This window comes from Anomaloglossus baeobatrachus, chromosome 10, assembly GCF_048569485.1.
Source record: "Anomaloglossus baeobatrachus isolate aAnoBae1 chromosome 10, aAnoBae1.hap1, whole genome shotgun sequence".
Lineage (NCBI taxonomy): Eukaryota > Metazoa > Chordata > Amphibia > Anura > Aromobatidae > Anomaloglossus > Anomaloglossus baeobatrachus.
Genome location: NC_134362.1, coordinates 14,160,604 through 14,183,648, shown reverse-complemented (window position 1 = coordinate 14,183,648; position 23,045 = coordinate 14,160,604). Strand labels below are relative to the sequence as shown.

Genomic DNA, 23,045 nt, shown 5'->3' with positions numbered 1-23,045 from the left:
TGCATCGTGACATCGCATATGTCGGCACTTGTAGTGCAGTGTTGCACCGTGACATTGCATATGTCGGCATTTGTAGTGCAGTGCTGCATTGTGACATTGCATATGTCGGCATTTGTAGTGCAGTGCTGCATTGTGACATTGCACGTGTCAGCATTTGTAGTATGGTGCTGCATCATGACATCGCATATGTTGGCATTTGTAGTGCGGTGCTGCATCGTGACATCGCATATGTCGGCATTTGTAGTGCGGTGCTGCATCGTGACATTGCATATGTCGGCATTTGTAGTGCAGTGCTGCATTGTGACATTGCATATGTCGGCATTTGTAGTGCAGTGCTGCATTGTGACATTGCACGTGTCGGCATTTGTAGTATGGTGCTGCATCGTGACATCGCATATGTTGGCATTTGTAGTGCGGTGCTGCATCGTGACATCGCATATGTCGGCATTTGTAGCATGGTGCTGCATCGTGACATCGCATATGTTGGCATTTGGAGCATGTTGCTGCATCGTGACATTGCACGTGTCAGCATTTGTAGCGTGGTGCTGCATCGTGACATCGCATATGTTGGCATTTGTAGTGTGGTGCTGCATCGTGACATCGCATATGTCGGCATTTGTAGCGTGGTGCTGCATCGTGACATCGCATATGTCGGCATTTGTAGCGTGGTGCTGCATCGTGACATCGCATATGTCGGCATTTGTAGTGTGGTGCTGCATCGTGACATCGCATATGTCGGCATTTGTAGTGTGGTGCTGCATCGTGACATCGCATATGTCGGCATTTGTAGCGTGGTGCTGCATCGTGACATCGCATATGTCAGCATTTGTAGTGTGGTGCTGCATCGTGACATCGCATATGTCGGCATTTGTAGCGTGGTGCTGCATCGTGACATCGCATATGTCGGCATTTGTAGCGTGGTGCTGCATCGTGACATCGCATATGTCGGCATTTGTAGCGTGGTGCTGCATCGTGACATCGCATATGTCGGCATTTGTAGCGTGGTGCTGCATCGTGACATCGCATATGTCGGCATTTGTAGCGTGGTGCTGCATCGTGACATCGCATATGTCGGCATTTGTAGTGTGGTACTGCATTGTGACATCGCACGCGGCGACATTTGTAGCGCGGTGTTACATTGCGACATCGTACGCTGCATTTGTAGAGCAGTGTTGTATCGCAATGTCGCACGTTGCGGTATTTGTCGCACGCTGTGACATCGCACGCGGCGGCATTTGTAGCGTGGTGTTGCATCGTGAAGTCACAAGTGGCATTTGTAGCGTGCTGTTGCATCGTGACATCGCATGTAACGTTTTTTTTGCGGTGTTGCAGTGTTTACAAACACGTGGGATTTTCTGTTGCAATTCGCATGTGACTTATTTCCTGTTTGATTAAACTTTTTTACCGCTCAATCGCAGCAGTAAGAAAGCAAGTTGCACAGATGTTTTTGGTGACGCGACTTATCTGAGAATTGCTGTTGCACAGCACAGGTCGCGCGGTCACTGTGTGACACCGCAACGTAATACAACTGCAGCAAACAAGCTACAAAAAGTCCGACCCTCTTGTTTTCGTGGCCGCTGCACCCCAGAGGCCACAATATGATCCTATTCACCTGTGCTGCGGTACATAGCAATCTGGGGCCACGAGAGCGAAGTCGCCATCTAGTCCCGGCCTAATAGCTCCACACCAGGGATTCCTACAGCGGCAAGGCCTTCATAGATCTTTGGACAGATTTGCAATACTGAATTGCTCTGAGTGACTCTTTCACTAATTAAATGTTAGTGTCTGGTGTTTAATTGCATCCATTATCCCATTAATTGCACCCTCCATGGCAGATTCATGCCTCGGCACCCCGGTGAACTGGAGCTGGAGGCGGAGGACCCGCTGCTGGTGGAGGTTAAGGCTGAAGATTTCTGGTACGAGGCTTATAACATGAGGACCGGGGAGCGCGGGATCTTCCCAGCCTACTATGCAGTGCAGGTGACCAAGGATCCGGATCTGCTGTCAGGTAAGAGCAGCCCCCGCCCGCCCCCGGTGCTGGTCTCCGGTGCCCGTATGGATGCGGCTGCACAGGACATTTACAATGCAGTTTCCAGCAGCGGGTGACTCACACGGTATTAATAAATCTCTCCTGTACGGCCCTTATTGCGTATAGTTACCCCTAAAAGGATTACCCCATATACTAAATGTACCTCCAATCTACAATATCTGCTTAAAACCCCTCCAAAGTCGGGTGTGTGACCAGAGCCATGGTCGCACGTGCTCACTACTGCTCCAATGATATAGCGGTTTCTGAGTCCCCATTTCTTGGACCGATGGGGGGGGGGTCCCGGGGGTCATACGTTTATTATTAATCTCATGAATGGATTTATATTGTTTCTTCTTGATATATTTGGCACCGATGCTTCCTCCGTCACATCAGAAGGTGATCTACAAACTCATTCTTATTGTGTCATATATGGAAGATTATACAGACCACAAAAGTCACCCCCAAGAGGTTCTATACTGGTGCACCCCGTTCCACGTTGGTCCCTTACTAGGGATGATTGAATACCTCAAATATTATTCTTCACGAATATCCGACAAATAGGTTGCCGCTATGCGAATATTTGATGCGCAATGTAAGTCTATGGGAAGCCCGAATAGTTCTGAATAGTTGTTATTCGGGTTTCCCATAAACTTACATTGCACATCGAATATTCGCGAATAGTCGAATAGCGGCGATTTATTCAGCAAATATTCGCGAAGCCGAATATTTGAGGTATTCGATCATCCCTATTCCTTACCCTTTCTTCATGGGTGATTCGCCCCCACTCCAAATGCACCAGGAGTAGTGATGGGATTAGAAATCATGACCCCTCCGGTCTCCTATTTACTTAGCGCCCATGTGAGCCAACGCTGGGGTACGTCCAGATTTGGACATTTTTAACTTTGCACTGGATTAAAAAGTTTGGGTACGTTATGAAGTGATGCCGTAAATTTGTATCCGTGGGGTCTTTGGGAGGCACTGAGAAAAAGGGGCGACTCTCCGTCCTCCTGGAAGAGTTGGCACATTTCTGGGCTTCACCACCGCCTCCGAAAACCTCACCTAGACTAAAAGTTGTCTCTGGCATTTCACCCGGAGGCGCCATCATTTGGACACTTTGGAGGTGGAGAATCGGGTGTAGGTATCACGTTTATGGCATATGAACTCTCTAAAAGGGGTTAAAAAGCAAAGGGGTGAATATTTTGGTGGCCGCCACAAGCGCCTCTGACACTTCGGACTGATACGGTCATCGGACTCCTCTCTAAGAGCATCAGAGGCTGGCAGTGAAGAAGCTGAGCTCGCGGGGGCGAGGGGGGGATATATTGTTTTTAAACAATATTTTTGTGTAAAGAGCGGTTTGTGATACTAGGACCCATGAAGAAAACCTGAGTCCTCCAAACCCAACTGCATAGAGTGACCGACAGGGTCTGGAATGGGCTTGTAAACAGGGAGAGCTGTCAATCACGGAGTATATGGGCGGAGTTATGAGGAGTCATAAGATTTGGAAGATGGAAGAAACGATCAGATTAGGCAGCGCCGGTTTGTTGTCCGTTACCGTAGAGATACCGGACATTTCTACTTATTGCAAAGTTGCTTCATTTTCTATCTTGTATTTGGCTCTTTAGTTGCATTCAGTGGATTTATCCATGGAGTCCCCAAACCTATGTATGAGGTGTGATCGGTGCACGTGATGGGTCTGCCTTAAAAATAATCTGTATATTGTATCTATTCACAGAAACCCGGGCCTCCGATTGGTTGGATCAGTTTTGGGTGAAGTTTCTTGGGTCCGTGCAGGTTCCTTATCACAAAGGAACCGATGTCCTCTGCACGGCCATGCAGAAGGTGAGGACGTCCGATGGTCGTGAAGGAGGATATTCCAGCCGTTAGCCCTTAACCACTTTTAGATCAGTGCGGGTCCCACTGCTTGGACCCCACTGATGACCTGAATCGGGGACTTTTGATCCGTATTTTTGTTCCTGGCTAGTAAAACACGACCAGGCAGAGGTGAATGAGGCGGCCAATGGTATAAGACAGGCAGACACTTGGGTAACTCATGGGCAGGCAATGTGCATGTGTGGCCTGTGTCCATCCTCTCCTGGCCACGGGCTTGGGGGTCAGCAGAGAACATGGGACATAAGGGTCCCATACTGAGGGTCAGTGATAGGGCTCAGACCAATCTTAACCAAGTCTGCAGCATAGAATTCACTTTTTTGTAGGTAACCACCTTAATATTCTTTTTTTTTTTTTTTCCAAACATTTTTATTGATTTTACAAAATTTTTTATACAATATCGCATCAAAAAAGTGTATGATTTGCAAAAGACAAACTTTGAACTGTCCGAATATGTCAAAGAGGAGGGTAAAATCCCCCTTTCTATCTCAAGTCCATCTTCAGGTTACATTGATATAAAATAAATCAAGATAGGAGAAACCAAACATAACATGTCATAACAAACCCTCGAGCCCCAATGTCATTCTTTGCAATTTCTGGTGTCGATGTCGAGTCTTGAAAGTGTCATATCCTCTTACCCCTGACCTTCACCTTATTCCCCGTTAAACAATCCTCAGTTTTCCCAAGCTATCCTGTATGTCATTCAGAAGGTACCACTCCGTTTGCCTGAAAGGTGTCACTAGATGATTTATTTCTTCCTGTTTGCAGTAAATTTCGATGAAAGTTTTCCATCTCCTGAAAAACTTGGTTGTCTTATTGTCTCTGTCCCTTTCTGCTTCTAATCTCTCCATCCTCAGAAGATTGTGTAACTCGCCAATGACTTCCCCTGTGGATGGGGCCTCCTCCTGTATCCAGTGCCTTAAAATGCATCTTTTGGCTATCATGGCTACGTCGTGTATGATTGCAAATGCCTTTTTGTCCTGGTTGTTTAGTCCCCCTCTGACTCCACCCTCAAAGAAGTGGAAAATCCACACCATTAGCTCTGATTTACAGGAAATTCTCCATGTTGTCTGGACTAATGTTCTGACTTGGTTCCAGAACCTCTTTATCGTCCTACACTCCCACAAACCATGTAGCATGTCTGTTTTTTCTGTGTGGCATTTAGGGCACCGTGTCTCTCTGCTCGGAATGTTGAAACCCCAAACAGCCCTGAGCAGTATCCTAAATTGAGTGTCTCTCCAGCTCTCATTGGTGACTTGTTTTCGCATCTGGACCCATCCTTTCAATATGTCCTCCACCACTTCTTGACCTTTCATTTGTTTTTTCCATGCTAAGAGTGTCCGACTATCTTCCCGGGATATCAGCACACCTCTAAATATTCGGTAGATTCGAGAGACATTTAAATTTGTTACATTGTCCTCCATGAGCTCATCAATCATACTTTTATTCAGTTCCCTTCCAATCTCACCAAGCTCTCTCATTATTCCATGCTTCAATTGTACGTATTGGATAATGTGGCAGCCGTTCAGATTGTACTTATCGAGCACTTCCCGACCTGTCATCCATCTTCTCTCTTCCACATTCATAATATCTATCGTTCTCTTAATACCCCTCTCTTTCCATTTGAGGAACAGTTTATTCTCCCTCCCCTGGGGGAAGCCTGGTGATGCCCAAGGATTCAGGTATTTTGATACCTTCCATGAAAGACCAAGCTTCCGTCTTACCAATCTCCAGGTCAACATAGTGTCTCTGAGTATAACTGAGTTTTTTATGTGACCTTCGACCTTGGACAGCGGGGAATGGAGAATAGACGTTAGATCCCATGGTTCTACATATTTAAGTTCCGTACCATAATCTGAATGTCTGCTCGTGCCTCTCAGCCAATCAATCACGTGTCTCATGATACACACTATGTTGTACCCTCTGACATCCGGGAAATTTATCCCTCCCTCCTCCACTGACTTCATCAGTGTACGCAGCTTTATCCTGGGTTTCCTTCCCCTCCAGATAAAATCCGCATACGCTGAATTGAGTCTGCTGACATCCTTTAATGTTAACAATAACGGGATGGTCTGAAAGGGGTACAGCAGCCTGGGGAAGCTCATCATTTTTATGAGATGGCACCTTGCCAATAATGGCAGGGGTAATCCCTTCCAGCCCTTCAGCTGAGTTATGATTTTTCTGATCAGTGGACCAAAATTCATTTTATAAATTGCCTGCGCCGTCCTCCCTATGTGCACTCCCAGGTACTTGACTGATGTTTGTGCTACTGGGATTCCACTTACATGCCCCTCATTTAAGATGCCCCTGGTTGGCCCTTGGTCCCCGTGTAGGAATAACAGTTCACATTTCTTTTTGTTTAATTTAAAACCTGAAAAGGCGCCAAATTTTTCTATCATGCTAAGTGTCCGGGGCAAGTCCGCCTCAGGGTCCCCCATATATAGAATCACGTCATCAGCAAAAAGCGCTAACTTCATTTCTGTTCCCCTTATGTTGATCCCTTTGAAACTGCTATGGCCCTGCAGCACTCTTGATAGGGGTTCAATTGCCAGGTTAAATAATAGGGGGGATAGCGGGCATCCCTGTCTCGTCCCTTTCATCAGGGGGAACACATCTGACAGAAAGCCCGGGGTGTGGATCCTTGCTCCCGAGTTAGCATATAAGCTGTTAATATAGAGTCTCATCTTACCTAATATCCCCACGGCCTCCATCACCTTATCTAGCCAGATCCAGTTGACATTGTCGAACGCTTTTTCAGCGTCTAGTGTGACTAACGCTGGGCTTGCCCTCCCCTTCGTGCGCCCCAGTCTAACCGCATCAACCACTAGTATAGTCCTCCTAATGTTGGTCACCGCACTTCTCCCTTTTATAAACCCTACCTGATGTTCTGAAATTAATCTAGGCAGGACCGTAGCCAATCTATCAGCCATGATTTTAGACATTATTTTTAAGTCCTGGTTGATGAGCGAAATGGGCCTATAGCTCGAAGGGTCGTCCAGGTCCTTGGAGCCCTTAGGTATTAGTTTAATGTATGCTATATTGGCGTTTTTAGGAATTTCCATTCCCCCCAAGATCGCATTAAAAACTGAAGTTAAGTCGGGGGAAATCTGTTCCCTGAGGGCTTTATAGAATTCGCTATTGAAACCATCAGGTCCTGGAGCCTTGTTAGTGCTAAGTTCCCCGATTGTTTTTGCAACCTCTTCCTCTGTAATATCTGCGTTTAAGATTTCCAGTTCTGCCTCCGTTAAGTTGGGTAGTTGGGCTTGCCTTAGCCACTCCGCCTCATCAGTCATGTCGTTATGTCCTGGCCCGTATAACTTTCTGTAATAGTCCCCCAGAGCCTTATTAATTTCCTTGGGGTCCGAGGTCACCTCCCCACCCTTTGTTTTCAATTTTGAAATTACTGTCATCTTTCTGTTACCCCTTGCTAAATTTGCCAGCATCCTCCCCGCCTTATTCCCAAATCTATGTAAATCGGCCTCTTTATATGACCAAAATAACTGTTCCTTTTTTTTTGCCCACTCATCAAAGTCTCTCTTGGCTGCCACCCACCTATCTTTTGCCGTGACCGATCTCACTGTCAGATAATTAGTGTATGCCAGTCGCACTGCCTCGCTGTGAGAGTTGTATTTCGCGTTCGTCTTTCGTTTGATCATGGCCGCATACCCCACCAAACGTCCTCTCAAGACCGCTTTCGCCGCCTCCCAGAATAATATTGGAGTCGCCCTATGCTCCTTGTTATTTTCTGAGTACTCTTCCCACCATTCTTTTATTATTTTATGGAAGTTATCCTGTCTGAGGAGGAACGACGGGAATCTCCAGATAATGTCTGATCCTCTCTTGAATTTCTCCCTAAGGTCCACTCTCACCGGACTGTGGTCCGAGATCACCATGTTCTCAATCATGCAGTTTCGCACGCCATTCGTCAGCTCCAAAGACAGCCAAATCTGATCTAGACGAGACCAGCTGTTATGCGGGTGAGAGAAATGCGTGTATTCTCTGTCATGTGGGTGGGTTAACCTCCATATATCTTTCAAGCCTATATCCTCCAATGAAACCTCTCCATAGGCTGAGCCCTTGTCCCCATGACTCAACTCACCCTCTCCCTTACTTCTATCTTCCTCTGAATCTGGCACTGCATTGAAATCTCCCGCCACTATGATGTTAGGTTCCTTGTCTGAAAGAATTATGGTTTTTATTGCGTCATGAAACTGTTTCTGCTTCGAGTTTGGGCCATAAATATTATATATACTGAGTGTTCCCGCTGGACTAGTAATTGTTAGATGTTGCCATCTTCCTTGAGCATCCTCCTCCTGAGCCACTACCTCATGACTAAGCTGTTTGTTTATCAAAATCATTGTGCCCGCCTTCCTTCCCACTGCCGCTGCCCCATAAACTGAACCCACCCAGTATTTCTTCATGCGGAAAAAATCTTCCTTCCCCAGGTGTGTTTCTTGTAATAAAGCAATATCAGTTTTTAGTCTTTTCAAGTGTCTTAGTACCATTGCCCGCTTGTTGGGTGATCTCAGACCCTTAACATTCCACGTTGTCAGCTGCACCATGACTGTCCAAATAAGTTGCTCTTATCGATATTACCCTTCAAGACCTCGACTGAAAGAAAAATGTGACTATCAATCCTGCCTTCACAAGTGACTCTACCAGAATGACATTTCTTTTCCCTAACTTGTAAATGAACCCTTTTACAACATATAAAAATTATGAATCCTACAACATTAGAACAGGTTATCCCTTTAAAAGGACTTTCGGCTCTTTTTGCCATGTTAGTGACTTCCCTTCTTCCTGGCCTAAATATGAGTCTCCCTAGTCACCCCCCTGATGCGCAAATTCTAAGTTTTATCCCCCCGACAAAATACAACGGCCTTAAGAATTAAGCAAGGATTAACACATTATGTCGTATAAAATATGACCTTAGCGAGAGTTCGTCTGTTGAAAAAGTCCTGGTTTTGTGGGACCATCCTTTCAACCCGTTCGGATCCACTGTACTAGGGTCTGAAAAGCAGTCCAAAAAAAAAAAGAAGCAGAGCGGGAAAGAGAAAAGAGAGAGAGTTGAGGAGGAAGGTCAGAGAGAGAGAGAGAGAGAGAGAGAGAGAGAAAGAGAAAAAAAAAAAAAAAAAAAAAAGGGGAGAAGAGAGGGAAGAGGGAAAATAGAGAGGGGAAAAGGAGGAAAGAAAAGAGAGAGGGGAAAGAGAGGAAAGAAAAGAGAGAACAGAAGAGAAGAGAGGAGAAGAAGGAGAAAGAGGAGAAGGAGGGGACACAGGAGAGGGAGAAGGGAGAGAGAAACAGGGGGAGGAGAAGAGGCAGAGAGAGCAGGAGAAGCAGGAGGGGAAAAGGAGGGAGAAGGAGAAGAGAAAGAATAAGAAAGAGGGGAGGGAGGAGAGGAGCCTCTCATCCACCCCTCTCCGCTGTCACCGAAGATAAGAAATGCGATTGGTCCTCTCTCCCCCCGACCCCCCCACATCGACCCCCCCCCCCCCGTCCCCATCCCCCCCTCCGGTCGAGGGGAACGATTAAGAGCCAATAGAAATAAGTTCAAGAGACATCACATGTCTTGGTGGCTCTCAAGGGCGCTTCTCCCTGTTGCCCGGTCTGGGACTGGGATGCTGAGTTGGGCTCCGATTCCCCTGTCCGCTGGTCTCAGGTTGTGATTGCGATTGTCTCTCGTGTAGTCCGCCCTCTCTTCCTGTACCTGAAGGGGATCCTCCTCTGTAAGTTCCTCCCTCTTTAAATCTCCCCTCCCGTTCCTCCGGTCCTCCTCCGTCATGCTCTGACATAAGGATGTCTTCCGCCTCCTTGTGGTCTTTGTAATACGAGAATGAGCCATTGGAGTTCCTGACCTTCAATATGGCTGGGTAGAGTAGTTGGCATTTTACTCTTTTGTTGTACAGGAATGTGCACAGTTTACTGAAATCCTTCCTCCGCTTGGATACATCAACGGAATAGTCCCCAAAAATCAACAATCTGTTTCCTTGGTATTGTAGAGGCCGTTTGCGTTCTCTAAAGGCCTTCAATATTTCTTCTTTGTGTTTGTAGTCTAGGTACTTGACTATCACCTGTCTGGCTCTTGGAGGGGATTTACCGTTTGTATTTGTATTCTGTCCATTTCCTTTGTTCACCTCCTGTTGCCTCAATGGTCCCACTCTGTGGGCTCTTTCCACTCTAAATTTTGCTTTTATACCCAACGCCTGTGGCAGTTCCGCTTCGCAGATGTTGTCTAGCTGCCCCAGAGACACCGTTTCTGGCAGCCCCACAATGCGGAGGTTGTTTCGTCTCGACCTGTTTTCTAGGTCCTCTGCCTTGGCTTTCAGGTGCTCGTTGGATTGTATTAGAGTTGCTATTTGCTCTTGCATGGTCAAGATTGCCTCCTCAGAGTTAGAGATTCTCTGCTCTGTTTCTGTCAGCCTGTCAGAATGGTCAGTCAATTGCTTCTGCATGGCGGCTAGTGAGGTTTGTATTGCTGTCTCTATGGCTGTTTTTATTTCCTTAGACAGATGAGATGTCACTTCTATTGCCAGTTTTTTATAGTCCACATGGAACTCTTGTATTTGCTTGCTTTGGCCAGCAGGTGGAGCTGGTTTCCTAGGCCTTCTTGGTTGTGCTGAGCCTCTGCCTCCCTCTGGTGACTGATGGGATTGGGGTGGCAGTGGATCCTGCTGCTTCTTGCTGCCTTTACCAGGGATGCCAGAGGATGTGCTCCTCCTGTAATGTGGTTGTCCCCGTTTACCCCCGCTCTCTCTCCTCTGTCGGCCTGTACACTCCGCTGGCCCTCTCACTCCTCCATCACCCCCCCCCCGTCTCAGCAGGCCCTCCCTCTCTCAACTCTCCCTCCACATCTCCCTCATCCTCCCACTGCGAGCCGCCCTCCTCTGACCCCTGCAGCCATCCCCCTCCAGCTCCGCTTCCCCCTGCCTCCTCGGCTGTGTCCTCCGTTGCTCTGCCGCTCCGGCTTACATCCATCGCCGCGCTCCCCTGCACCGCTGACTCCGCCCCCGACAGGCACTCCGGCGCCATGTTCGCAGCTTCCACCTCGTTCGTGTCAGCAGCGTCTCCGCTTCTCCCGGCTCCCTCGCCGCCACCAGCGCTCCTTAGAAGGTACCTATCCATCGCCGCTGGTCTCCGCTTCCCGTCTGTGTGGTTTTCGCCGCTTGCACAGCTGCGGGGGGGCTTCTCTCCGACTGATTCTTCCAGGGGGTGGCGGGAGTTTCTCCCTCAAGCGTCCACCTCAGCCAGGACCGGAACCGGAAGTCTTAATATTCTTTTTAACACACATATATGGTCTGCAGTCTTTTTTTTTTGTATCCTTTTTTGCCGTGTAGCATGCCCATTAATTTTTAGGGGACAAAATATAAATTAAAGGGAGGAATGCAGAGCCTAAATGCATCCCGGGATAATGTCTGCAGCACTGCAGTTTGCATAGCTTCTGCTTTCCAGCACGCTGCGATCCTGGGAGGGTCTTTTTTCATCCACAGTATATGCAACACTGCCACCTAGTGGTACCAAAGAGGAAAAATCCCAAAACGAATATGTGTACAGATTCTATCACATCAGCAGGAATGTTAGAAAGGACCAGAGGATCTCATGCTTGTAGCCCACACACCACGTGGTTATGCAGTTTTTGTCATATTTACTTGTTACTTTCGTGACTTGACGCCTTTCTTATTTCAGATTGCAATGTCTCGTCGCCTTACAGTGCTGTCAAACCCTCCATCTAGCTGTGTATTGGAGATCAGCCTCCGAGGGTTGAAGATCGCAGTACATGGGGAAGACCCTCATGATCACAGCCAGGTATGAAGGCAGGAACTGGATTCGGTTTTTGACATCTCTAGGGGTACAAAATGTGCACCCAGGCTATGGTGTCTGAGGCAACCCGAACAGTCTTCCTTCCTAGATGTAAGGGGGTCAGGGCTACGCACACCCATGTAGAGGTAGCCGGAACACTGAAGGGTCATGTTTAATATATTCTAATGTACAGTGTTCATTTAAATGGTCTCCAGGTGGCAATGTGGCTTAGAGACAGCAGTCCTGGCACCTGGGTACGCAGTTTAGGGGTTAAGTAAGAGAGGATTAAAGTAAAAGGAGGAGAATAGGGAATATAAAAAGGACAATATGAAGGTGAAGGAGGAGGGTAGAAGAGTCCCCAGGAGGAGAGACAGAGAACAAGGCCATAATCTATAGACTTAATTATTGATCCTAAGGGTCACCCCTGTGATCGCGGACACGTGGGGTCCTGCACGTTGAGGACTGTTGAACTGCGTCCCCAGAAGCGGGGTATAGTCCGGTCGGTCGGGGAGGCGTCTGTTTTCCTGGATATGAATACCCTAAGAAATCTCCTGCGAGACCGAGGGTCAGTGAGCCCTTGTCTGAGAAGGGTAGGTCCTAGCCTAAGCATGAACGGAAAAGTGCTGTCATACGTAACCCTTCCAAAGTGCAAGCTAATCCCTGTGGGTGGGACGGAAAGGCTTAAGGACTATTTGAATCGGTTCGTGCAGCATGATGTTAAATAGGAGAAAGAGGGGCCTAGCGGTGTCTTATGAAGCCCAGGTGCTAGAAAAGCAGTCGGCCGCTAAATTGTATTGTGGAGTCTAGAGGGAACCCCGTCAGGACCAAGAACGGTGCAGATGAAGATAGATGCTATAAATGCTGTGAAGAAAAGAAGTAAAGTTCCGTTGTTTGAAAAGAATACTACGTGGTGCCCTTTATTGACTCCGAGTGAGAATAGACTGTTACGGAGTCATCCTTTATGTTGTGTGGCAACGGGGAGGCAAAGGGTTACCGAGAGGCTGCGCTCCGGCTACAACTGCTTGCCCTAAGCCCCCCACAAAGATATAATGATGCGGACGCCCCATGTTACAGATTTTACACCAGATTTTTTTTTTTGGGGGGGGGGGGGGTAAATGTTGCAGACATTGTCTGAATTTGTTCCATCAGTCTACCATGTTGTCAAATTTCACATCTGAGAAGTTTTTCAATGTCTTTTCCCCGATAGGTGAACACATGCAGCCATTTCTTCCAGTTAAAGAATATTTCGTTCTGCGGCTACCACCCGAAGAACAGCAAGTAAGGGCCGCGAGTCCGGCGGGGTTCAGTACACAGATACTCGCGCTTTCCCTTCTTCTCATCCATCTTCTGTCTCTCGTCTCTTATCTCCCTTTTCCAGATATTTCGGTTTCATCACCAAACATCCTTCAGATCATCGGTTCGCATGTCACGTGTTTGTTTCGGAGGAATCTACCAAACCCCTGGCAGAGTCTGTCGGGTAAGTGTCCGGATTCCCTAAAGCCTGATGCTCCGTGAGAGCGCTGCACCTCCTCATCACTTAATTGACATGGAACATTTTAGACCACTTTTACCTTTCATTTTTTGACCATTATGGTGCTGTTCCTCTATTATTCCTCCTAGAAATATTGCGGATGAATTGACAATTGGATGTTACTATTCTCCTTCTAAGGCTATGTTCACACAGGGTGTTTTTGCGGCATTTTTTTTCCTGACCAAAACTTGATCTTGTGGAAGTCATCTGCAGTGTTGGTGCGATTTTTTTTTTTTTTTTTTTTTGCAGCAATTTTTCTATACTGAGAAAGAAGAGCCAGCACTATCGGAGAGTGGCATGCATCATATAAAAGTGCAAATTCACGGATTTATTCCAACTGTACTATATAAAAAAAAAGGGATTTTTAGCAAATAATTAATAAATTCTTTGAGCCGCCCCTGCCACGTCACGGCAAATCTCTATAGGGGGGTTATACTCTATATTATGAATTTCATGTGCCATGTGGCATCATAGATAAAAAAATTTAAAAGCAGAACCATAATGGAGCACACATACCTATAACCTGTATATAACTGCTTCCATGTCGCAGCAAGAGGCAACGGCGGATAAAAGGTCAGCCCAGGTCCCAGCATGTGCAGCAGACGCCACACACACCAGGACTATATCAGAACTGACTCTCCCAGTGCCAGATCGGCAACCATAAATAAAGGCGGACCAGATCCAAGTATGGTGCTTAATTAGCAATGCCTGTGGAAAGGGTGAGGCGGCTGAGTGTGAACAGCCACCAACAGGAGGAAAATATATATATTGCAAACCAAAGTCAGGCGTGCATGGTAATGGTGGTGGTCAGCCAGCAGACTAATATGGCATAAAAAAAATGATCAATTATTTGCTAAAAACCTCATTTTGCATTATAGTACAGTTGGAATAGTATGTGAATTTTCACTTTTAATTGTTTGCATGCCATTCTCAAGCAGTGCTGGCTCCCCCTCTTTTTGTTGTTTACTGGTCCGGTGGCTGACTCCCACCATGCCGTGCATGCCTGGTTTGGTTTGAAAATTCCTTCTGCTTCTATCAAAATGATATATTGTTCACATTCAACCACCTCCCCCTTGTCCACAGGCTTTGTTAATCAAGCACCTTATACTTGGACCTGTTCCGCCTTCATTCGTGGACCCTGGTCTGGCACTGTGAGGGCCAGTTCTGACATTGTCCCGGTGTGTGTGGCGGCCGTTGCACATGCTGGGACATGGATTACCTTCATTCACAGTTTCCTTTCCTTGAAAACATGGAAGCGGTTTCTGAAATGTTACAGGTATATGTGTTGCTTCAATAAGGGTATGTGCACACAGTGCATTATTTTAATGCAGATTTTGATGCATTTATTGAGAAATCTGCACCAAAATCTGCATGCCTATCCTGAAGCCAGCAAAGTCTATGAAATTTCTGAAGTGCCATGTGTATGTTGCTTTTTTTTTTTCCTTGCATATTTTGGAGCAGAAAAAAATCTGCAGCTTGTCAATTGTTGGGATGTTTTTTTCCTGTATTCAAGCTATTGACTTAATAAGAAAATGCTCCAAAAACGCATGAGTTTTCTTGAGGCATTTTTTGTGTTTTCCCACCAGATAGTGCAGATTTCATGTAGAAAATTTTCTGCACCAAATCTGCAGCGTGTGCACATAGCCTTATAAGGCCACTTTACACGCTGCGATCTCGCTAGCGATGTCGCTGGTGAAAGCACCCTCCCCCCGCCGGTTGTGCGTCACGGGCAAATCGCTGCCCGTGGCGCACAACATCGCTAACACCCGTCACACATACTTACCTTCCTAGCAACGTTGCTGTGGCCGGCGAACCGCCTCCTTTCTATGGGGGCGGTTCGTGCGGCGTCACTAAGCGACCTCCCAAAAGAAGTGGAGGGGCGGAGATGAGCGGCCGTAACATCCCGCCCACCTCCTTACTTCCTCATTGCGGGCGGCCGCAGATACGATGTTGTTCCTCGTTCCTGCGGTGTCACACATAGCGACGTGTGCTGCCGCAGGAACGACGAACAACATCGTACAAGCAGCAGCAACGATATTTGAGATTAGACCGACGTGTCAACGATCAACGATATGGTGAGTATTTTTGATTGTTAACGGTCGTTCTTGCGTTTCACACGCAACGACGTCGCTAACAAGGCCGGATGTGCGTCACGAATTCCGTGACCCCAACGACATCTCGTTAGCGATGTTGTTGCGTGTAAAGTGGCCTTTACAGTATGTGTCTTTTCATTGTCTGGCACTTGCAGCCCTGATTGGACAGTATCAGAATTTGCAGGAATATTCCCTCCTAACTGGTAACACATTTCCAGGAGGAGTAATAGAGGAACGGCACAATACCGAAGTTCTAGAATTGTTATTTTTTTAAGGAATACATGTCAGGAGAGCCGACAGGTCCTGATTAAGTGACTGGACAAATATTGTTTTCCATATTTAGGTCTGCACGCTTCCACCCGGCGTCACTCTTTGTGTTAAGTGCTGTAAAATTTTACTTGGAGCTCTGTATTTAATAAAGAACTGTTTTACAAAGCAGGAAAAATGGCTGTTACTCCAGGGCCTCGGGCGGCCACATGGGACCATCCTCTGATGTCTGGGGCATCCTCCTGTGTATTGCATTTGCAATGTTGCACGTTCTTATCTAGACCGGAGCAATTTCCTTTATTCCCTGTGATACATGGGATGCTGCAAATTGCTCCTGACAGATTCTGCAAAGAACGATGGGAAAGTCCATTGGGTATTTTGGTATGTGGCATCAGGAAAGAATAAAGGCTCATTCATTCAGGACGATGATCGGCCGATGGAAACGTCTCTGACCAGTCCGATCGTTCATACAGACCATTAAATCCTCCTGAGCTGCAATACCGGACGCAGCCTGCGCACCAGAGTGGCGCTATTTCAGTAATAATAACCTTCTGTAACGCTCCATTTGTGTTTTTTTTCCTCTAGGAGAGCCTTCCAACAGTTTTACAAAGAATATGTGGAGTACACATGTCCCACAGAAGATATATATCTGGAGTAGCCATGGATTTCGGACACGGAAATATGTTCTGTGCATGGACTACGTGCTGACGCCGGAGCGGGAGGCTGCGGACTGGTGGAGGAGAGTTGTGATAGAGGCTTGTGCTCCTCTGTGCCTGCGCCCCAGTGAACTGGGTGTGTGTTTGCCAGACAAGGCCAGTAAGGGGCGCTCCACCATGTAACTTTCCCCAGTAACCTTCTCTCGCTCTTGGCTCAGCCCCTAACCCATTTGTGCATATTCAAGAATCTGGAGAACTTTTATGCCTCAGCCCCCCCTCCCCACACTGCAAATGGAACATGCCACCATTGATGAACATAAGAGTTGGAGCAAACTAAATGAGTGCTGGGGGGGGGGGGGCTGGGTCATGTCTAGGCTGCGTGACGCTATAACAGAGATTGGAATTAATGGGCTCGTATCTTAAATACTCAAAAAATATGGCGTCTGAAGAAAGAAGAGTAACATCTATTATCCTACTACAGATAAGATGGCGTATTTGTAAGAGCAGCTAATGCTGGCAGACACCCCATAATATGGCAAATGGCTGCGCACGTGTTACACAACTGTATATTAGTGACACCGCAGAAATGTCTATTCAGAAGGTTATTGACAAGTGACAAAAAACACTACAGGACACGTATGTGGCGGAGCAGGCGGCAGATGTGTATAGACAGGCAGAATGTATGATAACACGACTAGGCCTCAGGCCTCCAGCACTGTCTCCAAGGAAACGCACTAATAGCAACCAATCAGGGTTCAGCTTACATTTTCTAAATTGCTGTGGAAAAATGAAACCTGGGTTCTGATTGGTTGCTATGGCCGACAAGGACAACCATGATACACATTGGCGGGTGTGTATACGGCCTTAGATTGACAAGGTGCTGAACAATGGCTGACGTTCCACAGGGCTTAAACAATGCTACTTGAGGCTTTCATGGTGTTGTCCCAACTGGACCAATGAACGTACAGAACTCCGGGGGTCCGACTGCCGGGCAGTGGTGTAGCGGGGGGTTGCCAGCGCTAGGGGGAAGGCAAACTGTTTGCGCCATTAACCGCAGCAACTTATTTCTCCCCAAGACCCATTCACCAGTCCAGTATTGAGTCCATTATCCCTCAAACACGTGTATTAAAAAATACTGATGTAATCAGCACCGGCCCTTTAATCCTTTATTTTTTTTCCGCCTTATTAAAATCTAACACAAAATTTTAAAATTAAAAAGCTACACATTATTTTTTTATCATTATTTTTATTAGTTTTTTATGTAACTATTTTTTTACTCTTGCCCTAAAGCTAGCTCCAATTGTAGTCCTAACCCTAGCTCCAATCTCATCACTAAACCTTGCTAAAAGGGCAATTATAGCCCTAAAGCTAGCCCTAACCCTAACTCCAATCCTAGTCCCAACCCTAGATTCAATCCTAGGCCTAACCCTAGCTCCAATCCTTTCACTAAACCTATCCCTAAGGGCAATTGTGGCTCTAAATCTAGCCCTAACCCCAGCTCCAATCCTAGGCCCAACCCTAGCTCCAATTCCTTCACTAAACCTAGCCCTAAGGGCAAGTGTGGCTCTAAACCTACCCCAAATTTATCTCCAATCCTAGGCCCAACCCCAGCTCCAATCCCATCACTAACCTTAGCTGCAATTGCAGTCCTAAATCTAACCCTAACCCTAATGCTAACTCTGTCTCAAATCCTAGCCCCAACCCTAGCTCTAATTCTAACTCTGTCTACAATCTTAGGCCTAACCATAGGTCCAATGCTAACCCCAACCCTAGTCTCCAATCATAGGTCTGAACTTAGCTCCAATCTTGGTCCTAACCCTAGCTCCACTCCCAACAATAAACCTAGCTGCATTTGTAGCCCTAATCCTATCCCTAACCCTAGCTCCAATCCTAGGCCCAACTCTATCTCCAATACTAGCCTTAACTCTAGCTCTTATCCTAACTTTGTCTCTAATTCTAGCCCCAACCTTAGCTCAAATCCGACCATTAAACCTAGTTCCAATCCTATCACTAAACCTAGCTCAAATCTTACCCTTTAATCTAGACCTAACCGTAGCTCCAATCCTATCACTAAACCTAGCTCAAATCTTACCCTTTAATCTAGACCTAACCGTAGCTCCAATCCTATCACTAAACCTAGCTCAAAGCTTACCTTTTAATCTAGCCCTAACCGTAGCTCCAATCCTAACCCTATACCTAGTCCTAACCCTAGCTCCATAATTGGCCTTAACGCTATCTCAAAGCCTTGACCTAACCCTAGCACTAAGGGAAAAATGTTGCGCCTTCATACATAAATTTCCCCCCTTCACCAGCCATGCCACTACCTCTGGGATCCCCACTAATCCTGAGAATGGGGTTCTGAATACAGCGGTGCCTGCACCATTAATCCTGCGTTACATACATTGTCTACGGGTGCCTATATTGTACTTGGCTTCCTACGGCAATGTCATAGACAATGAAAGGATCAGTGGGGCACGTGCATTACAGAGCCCCATTCTTGGGGTCAATGGGGGTCCCAGAAGTCAGCACCCCCACAGTGATTAGCCAGATTTACCCCTTTGTTTCCATAGGTGATATTGGGTCTAGCTGGGACAGTCCCTCTTACTATTTTTTCAACTAAGAATTTATTTTTCTTTACCTGTTCGCTCTCTCCATTAAATTACAGTCCTGGGACATCCTGGTTTAATTTCAGAGCTAACCTGTCCCTCTTTTGTTCCTCCTGGAAATATCTGGAAAAACTGACAGCTGTGCGCTAGAATTTCCCTCACCCACAATTGAAACAGGGAACGCACCTCTGTTTATTCATATACTGCCAGGAGGAAGAACAGAGGAACAGGGAATCAAAAAAGTTGTGGCAGAAGTAAATTACATGGGGGGCTATAAGGTTTATAAAGCGTCAATAGAGCGGAGATCACACAAGTCACAAGAATTCAGGACAGGGAAAGCTATAAGAGAGAAAGCGGCAACTCCCGACCCCACTAGAAATTGTTTTCTAATCATTGTAAAATGGAAAGAAAATCTGGAGTTCATTAATTTTTTTTTTATTTTTAAATTAAGATTTCTGCTTGCTGTCAGTGAATGTAAACTTTTTTTTTCTACATCTAACAGATCCGATCCTGAGCAGGTCACACTTTATAATGATTGTTAGAATAGACGGTTTGCTTTCATTGACAGCAAGCAGAGATTTTGCAATGGTAAATTGACACACGAAGATGGTAAGAAAACTGCACAACTTTTTCCTGTATGGTGGGCTTGTTCATCAGTCATCCTGAGCCACGAATTCTCTTCGGACCTGGTGGCGTCCCCTCTGATTAGCCGGCTCTGTGAAGACATGGCTTCAGGCCGGGCATACGGATGAATAGATGTGGCGGTGATGCCACAGGAGGAGCTGTGCCAGGTATATTGATGAGGAGACGTGGCGGTGATGCCACGGGAGGAGCTGTGCCGGGCATACTGATGAGACGTGGCGGTGATGCCACGGGAGGAGCTGTGCCGGTCATACTGATGAGGAGACGTGGCAGTGATGCCACGGGAGGAGCTGTGCCGGGCATACTGATGAGGAGACGTGGTGGTGATGCCACGGGAGGAGCTGTGTCGGGCATACTGATGGGGAGACGTGGCAGTGATGCCACGGGAGGAGCTGTGCCGGGCATACGGATGAGGAGACGTGGCAGTGATGCCACGGGAGGAGCTGTGCCGGGCATACTGATGAGGAGACGTGGCGGTGATGCCACAGGACGAGTTGTGCCGAGCATACGGATGAGGAGACGTGGCGGTGATGCCACGGCAGGAGCTGTGCCAGGCATACAGATGAAGAGACGTGGCGGTGATGCCACGGGAGGAGCTGTGCCGGGCTCTGATCTACCCATGTAACCACTGGATCAGCGTCCTGCAAATCTTTTTTTCTCATCTCTCATATATCTACTTGCTGATGGTTTCCCAATGAATTTGAAAGATCTAATGACTGAATACACAAAATTCCGATTGTTTCTCCCAAAATCGGTGGCATGAAATGTTCCCGCCTGCTAATTATCATAACATGTATTTTTGGCATATTTCTGGGCAGATTTGGAGGTCTTAGGCATTCACTTGGAAGAGTTTTTCCAAATTTGAATTAATATTTGTGAATGATTTTGCAGATTTGATCATATTTAGTGACCCTTTAAAAAAACAATAAGTTGTTCCCGTGTGTGTAATGGGGGCATTGATTGTACTGTTGGGGGGTCCGACGGGTCGGGGGCAGAGGGCGGCTCGTGACTCCTCAATAAACAGCCTGAGATTTATTTATTACCAATTTGTCGTTGTGCTTCTATATTCACAGTGTTCCCCCACATCTCCAGCTGTTGTGAATGTCAGGACATGCTGGGAATTGTAGTGTCACACAGCAGATTACTCACCAAAGTATCAGAATACCAACACGTGGTGCAAGCGCCACCTCCTATATATCACACGTGGGTTTATTCCCCAATGGTCTCATCACAAACTACAACACCGCCCCCCCCCCAAATCCACAGGGGCTCCGGGATCCCACTGCCTCACATGAGGTCATCATAATAGAGCTCGCCGATGTCCGGCTCATCACGTTTGCTTTTCCCGGCCTGTACTAGCCCTGCTGGCGGCTGCCGAGTCACTCGACGACGAAACGAAGGATGTTTTGGTAGCACGCCATAATCTAGGGAAAGTAGCGTGGAAATAAAGTCACAATTTTACTCTTTTAATCATTAGCGGTTCCCAATATTCTGGTATGCATTCCCAGCTAAGGCCCTGTGCGCACGCTGCGGATTTACCGTGGATTTTGCTGCGGATTTGCCACAGAAAATGTGTCTAACATTGCTGCAGTCATTCCCCAGCAAATCCTATGGGTTTTAAAAAAATGCTGTGCGCACACTGCGTTTTTTTATACCTGCGGATTTTCCGCAGCGGAATTAATGTGCATGTCACTTCTTTTCGCGGAAAATCCATGGATTTCGTTGCGGTTTTGGTGCGTTTTTTTACCGCGGGTGCAAGATTCTTTAACAGGGTCCGGATTTTTCTTAAGAAAAAGGCACTTTCTAGTGCGTACATAGTCTTAGCGAGTAATTCACTCTGCAGAATGGAGGGACCCGATCACTGACACCTCGAACCTATTGGGAGATCTGAATGCCTTGTTGGGGGAGAGACACTATTGCCTATAGGATGACAGCACTCGCTATCTTCGGCAGTCCCATAGAAGATGATAAGAGCAGCACTACATGTGGGGCTATTACTGTTTTCTACAGTAAATTTCAGAGCCCCCCCCATTCTCAGGATCAGCCAAACCCCCAGTAATCAGCAATTTATCACATATAGCATCCTATGGATATGTGACACTTCCAAAATGGGGACTAACCTCTTAAAGGGGATGTCCAGAGCCACTCACTTCTGCGTCGGAGGTGAACGGTGACGATGATGTTATGACCTGCACACCTGACAAGGCAGAAGCATGACCAGTAGATATTGTGCACATGCCTTGGTCATGCACACGTCTCGGCAAATGTGCTGGCAATAACGTCATCAGCAATGCGCTCGTCTACTCCTCTACGGACTCCAGCTGATATGGTGCCAGAAAGCCCCTCTAAGGACCAACAGCTGATGTGGTCCAGATAGCCCCTCTGAGGACCAACAGCTGATGTGGTCCAGATAGCCCCTCTGAGGACCAACAGCTGATGTGGTCCAGATAGCCCCTCTGAGGACCAACAGCTGATGTGGTCCAGATAGCCCCTCTGAGGACCAACAGCTGATGTGGTCCAGATATCAGCTGTTGGTCCTCAGAAGGGCTATCTGGACCACATCAGCTGTTGGTCCTTAGAGGGGCTATCTGGACCACATCAGCTGTTGGTCCTCAGAGGGGCTATCTGGACCACATCAGCTGTTGGTCCTCAGAGGGGCTATGGTCCAGATAGCCCCTCTAAGGACCAACAGCTGATATGGTCCAGATAGCCCCTCTAAGGACTAATAGAATAGCTGATACGGTGCCGGAAAGCCCCTCTAAGGACTCCAGCTGATACGGTACTGGATCACCTCTCTAAGGACGCCAGCTAATATGGTGCCAGATAGTCCTTAGAGGGACTAACAGCTGATACGGTGCAGCCCCTCTAACGACTCCAGCTCATACGGTGCTAGTTAGCCCCTCTAAGGACTCCAGCTGAAACTGTGGCAGATAGCCCCTGTAAGGACTCCAGCTGATGGGGCACCAAAAGATTAATAAGCTGCCTGGTCTCTGACCTTCAGTTAAACTACAACTGCCAGAAGAGATTTATATTTATGATGCAGTTTTCCATAAAGCCTCAATTTAGTGACATTTTATTCTACCCCAACACTGCGGCACATGGATTAGCCTCACTGACGGGATTAATCCAGGCATTTAACGTTCAGCCTGAGAGTCTACAGAAGAAATCCGGGCTTTGGTCTTAGATTTTGGAGGACGCTAGGCCACACTCCACCCACACATCCACGCGACAAGTCCTAGTGCTTCTGTTTTTCTCTAGGACGGCACACCGACCCATACAATCATTGCGCCACTTACCATCTATAAGTCCAAAGTGCTCCACCGGGATCTCAGCCAGAGCCTCGAAGTCGAGGGGGATTTCACGCCGCGCTCTGTAATCAGAGAGATCAGCATGACGTGTACCGTGACTTCCAGACGATGCGTTCCTCCTCAGATACTCACCTTGGTAATACCGAATAACAGGAGACGGCTTCTAGAAGAAGAAGCAGGAACATCCACGAGAACACGAGACTGTTACCCATGACCGGAGCGCGGAAGG

General features: G+C 47.1%; 2 protein-coding genes across 4 annotated transcripts in view; one reads left to right on the top strand and one right to left on the bottom strand.

Moving 5' to 3' along the window:
* The window catches only part of MAPK8IP1 (mitogen-activated protein kinase 8 interacting protein 1), an 88,051-nt gene extending 67,501 nt beyond the window's left edge, over window positions 1-20,550 (top strand). For all 3 annotated transcript variants that reach the window (XM_075326321.1, XM_075326319.1, XM_075326318.1), the window contains exons 7-12: window positions 1,836-2,008; window positions 3,762-3,868; window positions 11,600-11,719; window positions 12,921-12,991; window positions 13,092-13,190; window positions 16,190-20,550. In XM_075326321.1, the coding sequence (XP_075182436.1) occupies window positions 1,836-2,008; window positions 3,762-3,868; window positions 11,600-11,719; window positions 12,921-12,991; window positions 13,092-13,190; window positions 16,190-16,262 (643 nt within the window). In that variant the 3' untranslated portion in view covers window positions 16,263-20,550. The remainder of the gene's footprint in view (window positions 1-1,835; window positions 2,009-3,761; window positions 3,869-11,599; window positions 11,720-12,920; window positions 12,992-13,091; window positions 13,191-16,189) is intronic.
* A 167-nt stretch (window positions 20,551-20,717) lies between these two features.
* FREY1 (Frey regulator of sperm-oocyte fusion 1) lies at window positions 20,718-23,032 on the bottom strand. The gene is made up of 3 exons (XM_075326443.1): window positions 22,949-23,032; window positions 22,805-22,878; window positions 20,718-20,932 (listed from the first exon to the last, which is right to left on the bottom strand). Exons 1-3 carry the CDS (start codon window positions 23,026-23,028, stop codon window positions 20,796-20,798), a joined length of 291 nt encoding a protein of 96 aa, XP_075182558.1. The 5' UTR covers window positions 23,029-23,032; the 3' UTR covers window positions 20,718-20,795.
* Between the last annotated feature and the right edge of the window lie 13 nt (window positions 23,033-23,045).